The 17177-nt window shown below is 38.3% G+C and overlaps 2 protein-coding genes across 13 annotated transcripts in view; one reads left to right on the top strand and one right to left on the bottom strand.

The window, feature by feature from the left end:
- Positions 1-17177, top strand: part of CEP83 (centrosomal protein 83) — a 147595-nt gene that overhangs the window by 115974 nt on the left and 14444 nt on the right. For 4 of the 12 annotated variants that reach the window (XR_012005851.1, XR_012005843.1, XR_012005845.1 and 1 more), the window contains 8 exons: positions 3845-3948; positions 6616-6805; positions 7741-7914; positions 8551-8652; positions 9556-9601; positions 12777-12906; positions 13041-13252; positions 15751-16807. Coding sequence is in view for 1 of the 12 variants with exons in the window: in XM_072773119.1 (XP_072629220.1) it covers positions 3845-3948; positions 6616-6805; positions 7741-7845 (399 nt within the window). In the remaining 11 variants the exon portion in view is untranslated. Of the gene's footprint in view, positions 1-2021; positions 2188-3844; positions 3949-6615; positions 6806-7740; positions 8435-8550; positions 8653-9555; positions 9602-12678; positions 12907-13040; positions 13253-15750; positions 16808-17177 lie in introns of those variants that run through there. The other 8 variants (XR_012005850.1, XR_012005849.1, XR_012005844.1 and 5 more) reach the window with 7 other exon arrangements.
- PLXNC1 (plexin C1) overlaps positions 8849-17177 on the bottom strand; it is a 137563-nt gene continuing 129234 nt past the window's right edge. The window contains exons 28-31 of the mRNA XM_072771589.1: positions 15838-15985; positions 12944-13084; positions 12469-12543; positions 8849-11320 (exon numbers count right to left, since the gene is read on the bottom strand). Coding sequence (XP_072627690.1) covers positions 11216-11320; positions 12469-12543; positions 12944-13084; positions 15838-15985 — 469 coding nt within the window. The 3' untranslated portion in view covers positions 8849-11215. The remainder of the gene's footprint in view (positions 11321-12468; positions 12544-12943; positions 13085-15837; positions 15986-17177) is intronic.

Here is a 17177-nt window from a genome sequence, read left to right as displayed (position 1 = left end):
GAACATATAATGTTTGTCCTTCTCCGACTGACTTACTTCACTCAGCATAATACCCTCCACTTCCATCCACGTTGAAGCAAATGGTGGGTATTTGTCATTTCTAATGGCTGAGTAATATTCCATTGTATACATAAACCACATCTTCTTTATCCATTCATCTTTCGTTGGACACCGAGGCTCCTTCCACAGTTTGGCTATCGTGGCCATTGCTGCTATAAACATCGGGGTGCAGGTGTCCCGGCGTTTCATTGCATCTGTATCTTTGGGGTAAATCCCCAACAGTGCAATTGCTGGGTCGTAGGGCAGGTCTATTTTTAACTCTTTGAGGAACCTCCACACAGTTTTCCAGAGTGGCTGCACCAGTTCACATTCCCACCAACAGTGCAAGAGGGTTCCCTTTTCTCCGCATCCTCTCCAACATTTGTTGTTTCCTGCCTTGTTAATTTGCCCCATTCTCACTGGTGTGAGGTGGTATCTCATTGTAGTTTTGATTTGTATTTCCCTGATGGCAAGTGATGCAGAGCATTTTCTCATATGCATGTTGGCCATGTCTATGTCTTCCTCTGTGAGATTTCTCTTCATGTCTTTTGCCCATTTCATGATTGGATTGTTTGTTTCTTTGGTGTTGAGTTTAAGAAGTTCTTTATAGATCTTGGAAACTAGCCCTTTATCTGATACGTCATTTGCAAATATCTTCTCCCATTCTGTAGGTTGTCTTTTAGTTTTGTTGACTGTATCCTTTGCTGTGCAAAAGTTTCTTATCTTGATGAAGTCCCAATAGTTCATTTTTGCTTTTGTTTCTTTTGCCTTCGTGGATGTATCTTGCAAGAAGTTACTGTGGCCGAGTTCAAAAAGGGTGTTGCCTGTGTTCTTCTCTAGGATTTTGAAGGAATCTTGTCTCACATTTAGATCTTTCATCCATTTTGAGTTTATCTTTGTGTATGGTGAAAGAGAGTGGTCTAGTTTCATTCTTCTGCATGTGGATGTCCAATTTTCCCAGCACCATTTATTGAAGAGACTGTCTTTCTTCCAATGGATAGTCTTTCCTCCTTTATCGAATATTAGTTGACCATAAAGTTCAGGGTCCACTTCTGGGTTCTCTATTCTGTTCCACTGATCTATGTGTCTGTTTTTGTGCCAGTACCACACTGTCTTGATGACCACAGCTTTGTAGTACAACCTGAAATCTGGCATTGTGATGCCCCCAGATATGGTTTTCTTTTTTAAAATTCCCCTGGCTATTCGGGGTCTTTTCTGATTCCACACAAATCTTAAAATAATTTGTTCTAACTCTCTGAAGAAAGTCCATGGTATTTTGATAGGGATTGCATTAAACGTGATCACAATAAATTAATTTAGTTAATATCCATCACCATACATAGTTTAAATTTTTTTTCTTGTGATGAGAACTTTTAAAATTTACTTTTAGCAATTTCCAGATACATGATACAGTATAGTTACCATGCTGTACATTACATCCATGGGACTTGCTTTGTAACTAAGGGTTTATATCTTTTGACTCCCTTCACCCATTTTACCCACACCTCACCCTCTGCCTCTGGCAGCCACCAATTTGTTCTTTGTATCTATGAATTTATTTCCTTCATTTGTTGTTTAGATTCTCAACATAACAGAATATAGAGTATTTTGTCTTTCTCTGCCTGCCATAGTGCCCTCAGGGTCATTCCATGTTATAACAAATGACAAGATTTCCTTCTTTTTTATGACTGAATCATATTCCATTGTGTATATAATTGCTAGATCATATGATAGTTCTATTTTTAATTTTTTGGGGAATCACTGAACTATTTTCCCTAGTGGCTGCACTCCTGTATTGCTGGTGGAGATGTAATTAATAGAACCACTTTGGAAAACTGGCAGTATTTATTAGAGCTGTGACTCACTTCTGAGCATGTACTCAAGAGGAATGAGTAGATTATATCCAGCAAAAACATGGAATGTTCATAGAAGCTTTATTTATAATGGCCTTAAATTGAAACAATTCTAATTTTCATCAATAGGAGAATGGATAAGATGTATATTTATAAAATGGATGACAACATAACAATGGAAGAGAACTGTGCCATACAATAACATGTCTTAGTCATATGGATGGCATATTGAACAACAACAACAACAAAAACTCAGAGACTGAAGAGTATATACTGTATAATTTCTTTTCTTCAGGTAGACGGGTAGATAGAGTCTTAAATTACCTGTAAACATATAAATACATACTTACGGTGATTAAAGACAGAAAAATGGTTCCTTTGCCAGAGGAGAGTGGAAGTGGCATGAGGCAACCTTTTGGGGGTGCTGGAGGATGGGAATCAATGGGAAGATGAGAAAGAATGCCCAAAGCAGTGTTATCTCCCAACTGGAAATAACCCAGATGACCCTCAGTGGTGGACTGGTAGATACATTAAGCTACGTGATATTCATAAGTACAGTCTAAGATGTGGTAGTGAACTATTCCTGTAAGCAATAACACAAATCTCACAATCCTTTGAGAAAGGATTCTTTCTTTCCTTTCTTTTTGAAATTCTTTCAATTTCAAAGAGAAAAAACATGGAACGTTCATAGAAGCTTTATTCATAATGGCCTTAAATTGAAACAATTCTAATTTTCATCCATAGGAAAATGGATAAGATGTATATTTATAAAATGGATGACAAAAAGAATTTCAAAAAGACTGTGATTCTGTTCATATGAAGTTCAAAAATAAGGAAAACTATGCTATAGCTTTGGAAGTAAATTAGTTGGTTATCTTTTCAGAGGAAACAAAGGGGTAGAGATTACGAGGAGGAAGGGTAGGGGCACTTCTGGTATAGCAGTGCTCTTGATCTGCAGGTCAGAATGTCAGCATTTGCTTTGTGAGTTTTACATTTTGCTTTACATTTACGTTCTGTGCATTTTTCTATAAGCCTGATATACTTCAAAAGAAAGAATTACAAAACAAATACCTGAAAGAGCTGTAGCTACTAAAGGAGTTGCAACAGTTATACATATTTTTCTATTAAAAAACAAACACTTCGTTGTAAAAATGAAAAAATAATTATTTTTATATACTACTTTTTACTATACACTGATTTTTCCATATTAGAAAATGTTCCCTTTATAAAGTTTAAATTATTTATTTTTAATATTTAGAAAGGCATACTTTCAAACTGAGATGCATCCATAATCCATCTTAGCTTTCTGATTCTTTATTGCTTTGGTAGCAATTTATCAGTTGTAAACATACTTTCTCCCCTCCTCCCCCAGAGATTTTATTTATTTATTTGAGAGAGAGAGATAGTGAGAGAGATCATGAGCTGAGGGAGGGGCAGATGGAGAGGGAGCAGCAGACTCTCACTGAGTAGGGAGCCCGATTCAGGGCTTGACCCTGGAACCTGAGCTGAAGGCAGCCGCTTAGATAACTGTGCCACCCAGGTGCCCCTGTAAGCATGCTTTTAATTTTAAAATTTTAGTTCTTTTATAAAACACATCTTTTGGGAAAATAAGGAGCTTGTGATTCCTTATCAGGTGACAGGCAAGCTCATTAGTAAAATTTGACTCCTTCCTTTTTTAGATGCTTTACTTGCAGCAGTTTAGTTATTGCTACCCATTTTCTGGTTTGCATTCATAACAATTCCATTTGTCACATGAGGATATGAGGTACATCTGTGGCTTATTATCTTTGCAATTTTCGATAAGAATCATATCTACTAATCTTTCCTAGTATTCACTGAAAATATTTATCTCTAAGTAAAATTTCTTTTGTTGAGTAAAATATTCTCTATATTTTGTTTAAATAGGAGATTTTGTATTAATGTACTTGCTCATATTGTTTCTTTTTTTCTAGAGAAAATCTCTTCATGAAAACAAATTGAAGAGACTACAGGAGAAAGTAGAAATCTTAGAGGCAAAGAGAGAAGAATTAGAAACAGAAAATCAGGTGTTAAATAGGTAATTGTATACATACATATCCCATGTAGTTAGTGACTTTGATATTACAGAAGTTTGATACTGAGTATAATGTATCAGTATAATATTATTATCAGTATAATATCAGTATAACATTATTATCAGTAATAATGTACTGTTTTCTTTTAAAATTTCTCTCCTTTCCTCCTTCCCTCCCTTCCATTTCTCTGTAAGGCACTTGTTTTCTTTTACATTTAGAATTCTAAAACTGTTAGTTGTATTTCTAATTCATTATCCTTGTTGTTATTTTTTTTGGCTGAATGTTCCTTCAAACCAAAAGGTCTTTAAACACATCCCAGGCATTTATATTATGATTGGGATTGACAGGAAAGGTCAGGAAAGTTCACTGGCTTTGGTAGACAGTAGTGGTATGAGTTCTTGCTACTGAGACAAGACAGTTGTAGTATTGCATAGTTCACAAAATGTAGCTAGAACTTCGAATCAAGACTTTTGATTTCTTGGTGTGGAAAAATATTATTGGCCCACAGCTTCTGGTTTTTCATTTACATTACAAACAGCTAATGATTTGCATGATGAACATTTTTGAGCAGAGGTGATTTGCCATATTAGTGCTAGTGGCATTATATGACCTATTTGATTCAAGTTAATACAAACTTATCAAATTCAGCTAATTTTAATGGGAGCTTTCATTCAGCATTGAGACAATGTCAGACTTTTCTGTAATGGAAATTGCCAATAATATCAAGCAGTGATGTTTAATAATGTGCACTGGCCTTCTTGGGTGTAATTATTATATAATGTGGAAGTTCATTTTTTAGAACACCTGAAGTTTATAGACTTCTGGAATTCATATCTTTTTTTTTTTTTTTTTTTTGAGAGAGAGAGAGAGTAGGAGAGTGGGGAATATGCAGAGGGAGAGAGAGAATCTCTCTCTCTTTTTTAAAAAGATTTATTTACTTATTCATTCAGAGAGAGACAGAGGCAGAGACACAGGCAGAGGGAGAAGCAGGCTCCATGCAGGAAGCCTGACATGGGACTCAATCCCGGGTCTCCAGGATCACACCCCGGGCTGCAGGCGGCACTAAACCGCTGTGCCACCAGGGCTGCCTATAGAGAGAGAATCTTTTTTTTTTTTTTTAAGATTTTATTTCTTTATTGATGAGAGACACCGAGAGAGGGAGAGAGGCAGAGACACAGGCAGAGGGAGAAGCAGGCTCCATGCAGGGAGCCTGACGTGGGACTTGATCCCAGGTCTCCAGGATCATGCCCTGGGCTGAAGGCGGCACTAAACCGCTGAGCCACCCAGGCTGCCCTAGAGAGAGAATCTTAAGCAGGCTCCATGATGAGCATTGAATTCAATATGGGGCTCAGTCACACAACGCTGAGATCATGACCTGAGCTGAAATCAGGAGTCGGATATTTAACTGATGGAGCCACCCAGAGTCCCGAATTCATGCAAACTTTATAATACTCTATTCCAAAGTATGAAGCCACCAAATTTATTCTAAAATAAAATTCAATTTATTACCTTTTCTATAACCATTCATTTAGAAATATTATCAATTCATGATTGGGCAGCTATGGCACTCATTCATCTAGAACTTTGAGTGGATTTGAAATTGTATTTAATTAGTGGTGTGGTTGATGGTCAGGAAATTCACGTCCAAAAGAGTGATGATACGTAATTACAGGCCTGAAAAGTTAGCTTTATCAGCTTATCATCCCAAATCATTTTCCCCTAAAGTTGGTGGGTAGCTTCACCTGCCATCAGCTACATTTTTTAAAAGATTTGAGAGAGAGAGAGAGAGAGAGAGGAGGGAGTACATGCACATGCAGGTGGAGGACAGAGGGAGGAAGAAACTTTAGGCTTCCACTCTGTAGAGTCCCATGTGGGGACTCATGACCCTGAGATTGTGACCTGAGCCTAAACTAAGAGTCATCTTAACTAACTGCACCACCCAGGCACCCCCATTAGCTACAATTTTAATGATTAGGTTGAACAACATGAAATTCCCTGTAATGAACCATAAAATTTTACATAAAAATTAAATTGCCATAAAAATGGCAATTTTGTAAGATTCAACCTAGTATTTTCTCTATTTCTATTTGATTCCTTCTATAAAATAAGGCACCCTTTTGGTTTAAGGAGTCTTTTAGTTTCAAGCTTCATAGGTTGGGGGAGTGCAGTGGAAATGAAAATAAAAGTATCAAGAGTTTTAATCTTTGATTAATTGGCAAATTTAAAATGAGTTGATAGTTGGGGTGCCTGGTGGCTTAGTTGGTTAAGTTTCCAACTCTTGGTTTTGGCTTAGGTCATGATCTTAGGGTCGCAGTGTGGAGTGAAGCTTGACATAGAGCGCAATGTGCTCTGCTCAATCTTAAGTAGATTGTCATGCAGAGTATGACACAGGGAGTCTGCTGGAGATTCTCTCCCCCCACCTCCTCTAAAATAATTAAATCTATTTAAAAAAAAAAGAGTTGAGAGTTTGCAGTGCTAACAGTAATGCATATGATTAAGATGTCATATTCCTGTTTATCTTTCTAGATGGAATCTTATGTCTATATACAGATAAATCTTACAATTTTGAAGTCCATTTTCTTCCAGTTTAAAATTATATTTTATGAATCATACTATTCTTCAATAGAATATAACTATTAAATAACAGAAACACTTTTTTTCTTTTTAAGACAAAATGTTCCATTTGAAGAATATACAAGGCTTCAAAAAAGACTGAGGGACATACAGAGAAGACATAATGAATTTCGAAGTTTAATTTTGGTTCCTAACATACCTCCAGCAGCATCCATCAATCCTGTTAGTTTTCAGTCATCAGGCACGGTTCCGGGCATGGACCTATCCTTTCCTGCTCATATGCAGGTAGGAGCACTTATGTTAGAGGAAAAAAGGCACTAACATTTCTGTAAGTTTTTACCTATTTAAATTCAGGGTTAATATCTGTAGAAATTTGTTGAATCTATTCTATCCTTTAGTGATGGTGTTGGAATGAAATCTCCTCGGCAGTTGGAAAGAAGAAACTTGACTGAGGAGTCTTTGAGTAACCTAGAGTTTATAGCTCACTCGATTACTGGCTACTACTGAGCATTTACTAATGCTCTGCGTTAGGCATTTTCCATAAAACTATTTAATCCTAACGGAAAATGCTTTGAGGGAAGGTGTCATTATTCCAGTTTGCAGATGAGGAAGATGAGTCTGAGGTGAAGTGACTTGCCTCAGGTCATAGCTAGTAAGTTACAGAATGGAGTGTCAGACCTCAGTCTGTCTGATTCCAAATCCTGGGCTCATTCCACTGTATCAGGTCCCTGAGATACTGGAGGAATCAAACTGATTGGGTGATTTTCAACAAGATGAGCTGTTAATAAGTAATTATATTTTATAATGTTGTAAGCAGCAAAGATTTTAGTCACTGAGTTGAATCTCAGACCAAGTGCTTTGTTTATGATAAATTGCTTTTAAACTTCAGCCTTGCTAGAACATTGCCATGTAAGTATGTCTGGGCCCTGCATTAGTATTTTCTAATTCACTCCCTGGTGAGTTTTATACCTAGACAGAAGAGCAGACTTTGGGAGTTGCTTAAGGCTAGTGCCTGAGGCAGGGGAGAAGTGAGGACTAGTTAGTAGTCTGGCCCATGCTGCTGTTTTCTCAGACTGCTTAAATGGTCATCCTTTCCCTGCCAGCTGCTGCAGGCCTGAGTGAAAGAGCCACTCAGCCTGTTGCCTAACAGTTATTTTTCCAGCCGCTTTTCTGAGGTTTTTTGTTTGTTTGTTTGTTTTGTTTTTTGTTTTGCTTTTAAGGAGGAACAGCATCAAAGGGAACTCTCTCTACTTCGCAAAAGACTAGAAGAACTAGAAACAACACAAAGGAAACAACTAGAGGAACTTGGATCTACGGGGGAATGATGTTCTTGGAGAAAAGGCAGATCAAAAGGGATGAAATCAGTGTGACTCAATAAAGCTTGAAGTTTTAACGTATGTGGCATTTAGATACTGTATTACTGTGTGCCTCAAGAAAAGGTACTGGCTACATGCTATGTTGCATTAGTGTCAGGATTGTAGGATTATACTAATGACAGGTCGAGCGTTAAAACAGCTCCAGAAATATTTAGGATACTTATTGGCAACCCTTTGAGAATGTTTAAAAAAAAAAAGAAAGAAAGAAAGAAAAGAAAAAGAATGAACTGGGGAATCAGGTTTTTAAATTATTTTATTAATTTAGCTTTGAAATTTTTTGGTATTTTGCCTGAAATATGCCCATGTTGAATTCCTTCTGCCTTTTTGAGGTGCTTGTTAGTAACAGGATCAGTAAACAGTTTCCAGTTTACAAGAGTTCTAAACCTCTAGTTCTTGGAAAAAAAAAAAAAAAAAAAAGACAATTTAAAGGTCAGCATTAAAAAATAAAACTTGAAGATCTCTAAATATTACAAAATGCTACCATTCTAAAAGCTGTGTGCACATAATTAAAGAGCTTAATAAATATTTTTCTATATTGTGTGTTTAATTTTATTTTGACCAGTGTGTATTTACCAATGCAGATGATGTCCCTGATTGATATTTTCTAGTTCATTATAAATGTTTATTTCTGTGTATCCCTAACCTCTTTTAAAGGAATTCTGCTGGAATAACTTCACGTGAACAAGGCAGAGTTGCAAGTCCGCCAAACTAAGTGGAATGTTCATTATCCAGAAGTCTTCAGGATCAAAAGTCCAGGTAGATAGATAGTGGAGGCCAGGGGTATAACTCCTTAGCATCATTTAAAAGAAACTAGATTTACCTACTACATTACAGAGCTGCTTATTTCATATATGCACTGGCACCTAGAGAATTTCCACAGAGCTACTTAGAATAAAAAAATCTATTATAACTAGAACATTGGAAGGGAGGGAAAAAAGACGAGCAGTCCATATTTACATCAAAATGTTTATTTTTGGATATAGACATTTAAAACATTCATCTCCAAGTACAGCTTCAATCAGGTATACAATAAGAAATAGACTTTAAATCCCTAATACGGAAAAGGTAACAGAATTAATTTTTAAATGCTGCTGTAGACACTAGTGTTAGGAAAAAAAGTTTATAAATGAATTGTTTGCACCAAAAAAATATGCAAAGAAACTTGAAAATAGAAGTTGTTTGCCATTTGTTTCTCTGGTTGCTGTTTAATATAGACCCAGTGACTGATTGTCTTCAGCACACATCTAATTTGGCCATGTACTGCATTTGGCTAATGTGATCCAAAATGTGATCTAGATAGTGCTTTTCACTGGAGGATTGACAAACACGCTACATACATTAGTGAATCTTCACACCACCTCAGTGAGGTAGGTTAGAAATATTATACAGAAATTGAGGCACGAAGAGGTAAGTGACTTGCCCAAAGTTCCCAGCAGCATCGTCCCTGGAAGAGGAGGTAAGGCTCCCCATGGGACTCGTGCCAGAGAGCTGGACAGGGACACCCTCATGTAGCATTTACTGAATACTTAGATAAAGCTGTAGCTGATCCTTTTCTTAGCATTTCTGTACCCTAAAGAAGGGAAGTCTTTTGGGCAACTCTCCTACCCTTGGCTCTCAACTGTCCTCCTGTTACTCTCTTATGAATGCCTTCACATCAAGACTGTAGAAGCCTTCAATGGGGACCAGACTTCTCACCTTTATACTTGTAAGTAACCTATTTGGTAGTATTTTTGAGGTGTGTCCATTGGACAGACAATGGTCAAAAGTGACAGGATTGGGAAGGTGCCTATCTGGGTAGTAACTGCTTATTTGATCATTTTATTGAGGTATCACCTCTTACTCTGCCAGATATTGAGGAGCAAAAAGAATTTCATTTTCGAAGTCAAATTCACCTTTAACTTCTGATAATCCTGTACAGTGTTGGTAAATGACTTTATGATCAGTGTTTTATTTGCTACTTGAAAAATTGTCTTATCCTTGGTGCTCCAAATCCCAGATTAAAAGGTGCCACAAGGAAAGTTGAGAGTTGCCAATTACATTTTTTTTTTACTTGTAATAGAAGGAAAACACAGTGGTATTAAAATTGGTCATGAGCAGCAAAAATTCAGGAATAAAAAATCAGCAATAAAAAGACTACAGTATAACTGGATAGGGAATTCTTTAAAAAGAAAGGCATGAATAAAATGGGTATTTTGAATTCTTTCTCTTGTGAGGAATACTTTCAAAAAGTACATAGACTAAGATACCAAGTTGTATACTAATATTTTTCAGGCCTTGGGCCTCAAATATATATATTCATATATAATACTCCAGTGTGAACAGCAATTTCATGAAATGTAAAATGTATCTTTTTTTTTTTTTTTTAATCACACACAGTATTTATAACCACAGGGTTCACCAGAAATCTAAAGCAAGGAGACACGAAGTATAGAAATGTAGGATTTAGGGGAGGGAGTTACTCTTCTACAGGTAGCTCTCATCAAAGTTTTTAGACAGAAATAAACTGACTTTTTTTTTTACAATAGCCAACATGTCCACTAGCAAATACATTTAGTATGAAAAAATGAAAAAAAGGAACACACATCAGGACACAATGGGTAAAATGCTGTTGCATTTAAATAAAGCCTCCTCACTCTCCTTGCTTTAGAGCTCCTTAAGTGAAATGGAGGTGAGCTGGATGGAGTGCAGATGGTGACCACTGAAAAACACGAGCCCTTTCAACAATGTTGCAACACTGTCAGTTTTTGGTTTAAAAACACACACACACACTCACAAATGCTAAGTGTACACACTACCAAATTCTGTGGTCAGCTTTTCCAAGAACTACTGGGGAAAGTTTCAATGCTGCAAATCCTCGAGGTTGCCCTAACACCCCCACCTTGTTTCCAAATGACTCATTTCACATTTTCTTTTGATCACTGGCAGTGTCCCCTTTTCTGCAGAGGTGCAGTGTAGCCATAAGTGCTACATAACTGTAGTTTTCAAACAAAACCTCTTTATCATTGTGCTTAAGTAAGTGGAGACTGTAGTTAACAATACTGACACTTGCTTACTGGCCCTGTATTCTCTGTAAACAAGGAGGCTGTTTGCAACAACCACTTCGACTCTATTTACAGAAAGGTTCCCACAGTATAGGCACAGGCACAGTGGTTGGTTTGCTTTCTAAAAGCTGTGCATGTGCCTTGGTCTCTAAAAGACAGTGCTCAAAGTGGAACCTATGTGCAAACTTTAAAAATTAACGACACAGAGTAGCTCAAGCAGCCATTTTCTCCCAAGTCGTCTGAAGAATTTTGCCAGATTAAGCCAGTCCCCAGAGTGCTTACATCCACTTGCATTTCTTCTTTTCATCAAATAAGACTTTTACATGCAAGAGTTGTTTCTGAGCTTCTTCCAGCCCTCGTTCTCTTTCTAGTTTATTTAGAATCTGTTGACAATTAGAACAGTTATTTTAGATATTGTGGTTTTTTAGCATTACAATTCTGGGATTTTTTTTTTTTTTTTTTTTTTTTTTGCATTCCTGATGCCGTGAGTGGTAAAAATCTGTATGAAACAGATGCCAACATTTTCTTCGATAATTTACATACTCACTTTGCAAGTTGTTTTTGCTAAGTCATTATCACAGGATCAACAACACTTTGGCTTAAAATAGAAGCTAGCAAGAAATACCAACTATTTGCTTACAAATATGGGGCCAGACTTCCAAGGCCCTGTTTTATGCATTATGTCACAGCCATTCCAAGCACAGCAAGCATTCTGGGCAGCCAACATGCAGGCAAGTATTTCTTCTTAAATGCAGCAGGCAGGGGCATCCTGGTCAGCGTTCTTCATTTCCCTCCCCTCCCCTCCCCAGTGCTTCCCGTCTAACCCCTGGCCCCTGGAAAGAGGGATGCTTATCATGTTTAAGGAACTCATTGCCTCTACCCTACCTTAGCGCTTCACTTGATCTTCAAGTAGCAAATGGAATTGGTGAGCTATTCTCACCATTGACATGGATAGCCTGTCCCAGCATGACTGAGTGGGGGGGAATCAGGGAAGGGGGAATTAACATATATTTGGAAACAGCGCATCTGATGACTGTGTCTGTGTGAATCCCCAAAGAAAAAAATCCAGATTAAGGAGAATTAATCATAAAGGAGAATGGTTTATTGAAATAGTTGCTTAAAGTTAGAAATATGTTATACTTTCATAGATCTATTGAACACAGTATCTAGGCAATTTAACAAGCTTAGCTTTCACTTAAGCAGGTTACAATCAAGCATAAGCTGGCCCTATTTAATAGGGCCACTACTTACTCTTCAAAGTTATCTTGAGTCAGTGTGGCTACAGACCCCGTTAACTCAAACGTAAATTCCGGCTGGTCCAAAGGTGGGCAGCATGATAAAACTATAAGAGGGGCAGCCACATGCAGGGTCTGGCTTGGTGCCAGGATCCCCCATCTCACACAGGCTTCCTGGCTTCCCTTTCTGGCCTTTAGGGATGCCAGAGCTGTCCTGAGACCTATAGAATGCTTTATAACCAAATCCTGGTGACTGATTCACATCAATTTTTTTAAATGTTATTTAAAAATCTTACCTCATCAAAATACTTTACGATGTATTTGTAGATTTCTGTCAAGGCCACTTCTTCATTAAATTCATTTTCATGTTTCTTAAAAAAAGAAAGTCTTGTTGAGAGGATTCTCAAGTGACTTTTTTTTTAAAGTAACCCAATATTATCTTACTTGTGCCATTTGTTTTGGGAGGGGAGAGAGAGAATCTTAAGCAGCCCCCACACCTCACACAGAGCCTGATCGCAGGACCCTGAGATCAAGATCTGAGCCAAAATCCAAGAGAAGCTGAACTGACTGCATCACCCAAGAGCCTCCCCCCCTTTTTTTAAAGATTTTATTCATGAGAGACACAGAGAGCGGCAGAGGGAGAAGCAGGCTTCCTACAAAGCGCCAGATGTGGGACTTGATCCCAGGACCCCGGGATCACGCCCTGAGCCAAAGGCAGAAGCTGAGCTACCCAGGTGCCTCGCCCCTCTTATTTCTACTTTCTAGCAATACCTTAGATTCCTGAGTTAAGAATTCTTCCATTTCCGAAGATGACAATGGAGGCAAATCCCTGATTGCTTTGTAATAAGATTTTACTTCCTCTTTGTAGGTTGGGATATCCTTGGCATAGAGAAGTTTATTAGTTGGTGCTTCCTGAAAAAAAGAGCAGCCATGGCCAAGAGTAAAAAACCATGGGGAATTTGTAACAGTACCAGTGTAGCTGAACGTCCGCCATGATTACCTCCTAGTAACAAGGCTTGGTCATGCAGTGGGCCTTCATAAACGTTGACTGAATGACTGACTGCTATCTAGATAGTTCTGGTGAGTCACTGTTCTTTTTAGGCGGATTAAATGCTAATATATTCTGCCTTCCTCTCAGAAAAGAACTAAAATTATTATTTTTGCATGATTTTGAGTTACTGTAACAATGGAACTTATTTCAATCATAGTTCATTACTAATGGTTGTAAAAAGCCTGAATTAAAACATTTGCTCTCATCCTCACCCACCAGTGAATTTTGGCATTTATGAAAGACTTGACTGTAGGTCTGATTGAGCCCTTTATATAACCATGAAAGTGGTAAGTAATTGGCAGTGGTGGATTCTTCTGCTTGTCCCTTTGATTAGATTATAAAGATCTTTCACTGTCCGCAAGGAAGTACACGGTCGTTAGTACTGGGGGCTCTGATGTCTGATTTTGCAAAAGTTCCGTGTCAGCTTGAATGTTTTTATGTAATTAGAATAGTGATCATTATTAACAATCAAGATTTTATTTTTCAAAGTCATTTTTCAAAAATATTTAAAAACTCTCCTACTCAGGTAAGATGGGCGAGTTAAAAATAGGTCTAATGTCCCAGTACCTTTTTAAATGTATTGAGGGCACGAATAGCCGTATTAGTGGCTGCATCACTGTGAAGGATGCCTGCACTGAGGTATTACTGAGATTTTTTGCACTTATCAAGTAGAACTCCTAAATCATGTGATCGTGCATTCGATAAAAATTTATTTAGACTGGCAAATGTTGAATGTAAAAAGATAAAGAGGACTAGTACCTGCCTTTAAGCAGCTTATAATCTAGTTGGGGAAACAAACTTTAACACAGTGCTTACTATGATACTAGTAATTAGTATCAGGGTATAAAGAAAAGCACAGTGGAGTTGGACAAATCAGGGATCCTAATCACTTTGTGGGATCTTAACCAAGACTTTAACCTCTCAGAACATCAATTTCCTCATCTATAAAATAAGGGTAATAACCACCTTATGTGGTTCTTGTGATGATTACTGTGTTCTTGGTATATTTCACTTAATGAGTTAACAGCCGCCTTTTTTTTTTTTAAAACTGTGAATGAAGCAGCATTTTAGTCTTTCATTGCATTGGTCAAATGAAGAATGGGTGTGGGCAATGTGTCAGGAATGGTCACAGAGTAGGTATATTTAGACTGATCACAGTCTCCTACAGTTTCTGGTACACATGTTTGCACAGCGAATGAATGAGTAAGTTTCACTAGACACAGGGGTAATGAGACAGAAAGGGATACAAAAACAAGTTCATGCTAAGTTTCGGAAAAGTAAAAGCTGTAACATAGAAAGCATATGGAGTTTGCCAGAAAAGAGACTTGACACCCAATCAGGAAGGGCTATGTGGCACTGTGAAGATTTTACCTGGTAGGTGATAGGAAGTATTTACAATTCTTAAGAGGAGACCTGAGACACAGTGAAAAGGAAAAGATGGGGGGATGAGACAGCTGGGGCCAGGAGACCAGTTCTGAGGCAGGTGTCCCAGCGGGGAGGGGACCAAGGGATAGGACAGAATGAGAAATAGTGACCAAAGGAGTTTACCTTGAGAGACAAAGGGGATGCTAGAAAGACAAAAGTACAGACAGGTTTGTTTTGCAGAAATAGTGGTGACAGTATAGATTCAGACTAGGAGGCTGAGGCACCTGTGAAACATCAACTGCATTTCATTCCAGGCACTCTCAATCCTTATACCAAAGGCACACTGCTCTAGCATTAAGAGAGGTACAGATATTGCTCAGTTTATGCTTGAATAAGACCAAAACATCCCTTTCATATTTGGCTCTGTATTTTTATCTTTCTTTGATTTCCTGGGGCTTTTGCTCAGCAAAGAAAGCCAAAAGAAAAACAATATCGATATTTTGATTATGAATTGACGAGCTGGTGGTGGTAGAAATCTCAGGCAAGATTTTCTTCCCCATAAGCAATTTGTTATATTCAAATAGACTCTTAGGTGTACAGCTGACCCTTGAGCAGCATGGTTTTGAATTCTGTGGGTCTGCTCTTACTCTACATGGTGTTTTTTCGATACAGCACAGTAAATATGTTTTCTCGTACAGTTTCCTTACTGTTTTCTCTGGCTTTATGGTAAGAATGCAGTATATAATACCTATAACATATACAAAATATGTGTTAATTAGCTGTTTATATTAGCAATAAAGCTTCCAGTAGGCTATTAACAGTTAAGTCTTGGGGAAGCCACAAGTTGCAGGGTAATTTCAACTACATGAAGGATTGGTACCCATCACCCCCCATTATTCAAGGATCACCTGTATTCAGATGGATTAAGTTAGCTAAGCAAATTTCAATAGTTTCAATAGTGTCTGAAGAATGCTTTTCTAGGAAACAAAATTTATACTTTGTGGTAAAAGTATTCGTAGGCAGAGTTCCTCAGTAGGATGGAGATAATCATCTTTTTTTTAATATATGTAAACTAGTTGAAAAATAAATTCAGTAGGTTTTAAAGAAAAGCAAATTTTCAGTGACTACCAATGACTGTTTCTTTTTATCTTCCATGGTTTAGACAGTTGTTTATTGTTTGGATGTTTACAAGAAAAAAAGCTTGAGACTCACAGGAGTACACATAAGCAACACTAAAGCTAGGACTTACCTTCCCAAGTTGCTGCTCCGTGAGAGAAAATGCGTCCATGAATGCCTGGGCAATCACAGATAAACAGCCGTCTATGTGTGGTGTCTTCTTAATGTCAAAGACAAACTGAGGGTTCTTCAGGATGTTTACCCAGAAGCGAAGAGGAAGGCTGTTCCAAAGAGAAATCTCCTTTCAGATACAGCCCTCCGTAGGAGGCGGATGCTCTGTTTATCGCAGTTTGTAAACGGGCGTTTTTGCCCTTGTTACTGAAGTATGCACGTCAGCTTTGCCAAACATACCAAGCGACAGATGGCAGCATCGCTCAGAACACGAAAGGGTTAAACTGACAAGCGCTACTGAAAGGCAAGACTAGAACAGGAGAAATGCAAAAGTGGCCACAGACAAGACAAGAATTTTCTCCAAATGGTTCTGGATTGTATTAGACGGTGGTCACCCATGAAAACGTTTGATCGAGTCTCCAGAACTTCCTCTTCTCACCCCCTCTAAGTGCCACACCCTGGCCTAAGCCACCGTTGTCTCTCAGCTGGGTTATTAGCCCTTAGAACCCCACAACTACCAGCGATCTTCCTAACACGGGGTCAGATCATGTCTCTCCTCTGCTCAAAACCCTCTATGCTCTCCATCTGCCTCAGGTGACAGTCCCTGCATGGTCTGGGCCACAACCCTCATCTGCTAATCTTCACCTTATTCCTTCTAACTCCACTACTGGGCGCTTCGTCATTCTTCATGCATACCAGCAAGCTTGTAGCTCCGGACTTTTGCTTTTGCTGTCCATCTTCCAGAAACTGTCCTCAAACAGATAGGTCCATTGTTTATGCCCTCTCCTCTTTCAAGACCTGACTCAAGTATCATCTCTGACCACTCTATCCTGTTACTCTCTATCCTTTCCCCCCTTGTCTGCTGTACTAAACTTCTAATATACTATAATTTACCTAGTGCCATTAAAATGCAAGCCCTATAAGAACACAAATTTTTGTCTATTCCATTCATTGCTATATCTCTAGCACCTAACAGTGCTAGGCACATAGTAGGTACTCAAATGAGTATTTGAATATGAACCTGGGAATCAATCATTCAGAGTCTTTCCATGGTCTCCTTCTCAACTCTGGCCTAGCAAATTAGCTCCATCATAAGGCTGCTGGGCCTCTCCAGAGCTCGACTGTCCTGACTACTGTCCCTGCTCAGGTGCCACAATCTTCACAGTAAAATGGGAGCTTGAAGCACCCAAGCTTGGTGTGGGAGTAGTAGGACCTGGGAATAAGAGGCTAGAACACAGGATGGGAATGAGCCAGTGTAGATAGGTGGGACAGACCTGGATTAAATGGGAGAAGATGAGGCCT

The sequence above is a fragment of the Canis lupus genome, chromosome 13, assembly GCF_048164855.1.
Source record: "Canis lupus baileyi chromosome 13, mCanLup2.hap1, whole genome shotgun sequence".
NCBI classification, from domain to species: Eukaryota; Metazoa; Chordata; class Mammalia; order Carnivora; family Canidae; genus Canis; species Canis lupus.
Note: the sequence above shows the minus strand (reverse complement) of the source record. Positions and strands in the feature narration are given on the sequence as shown.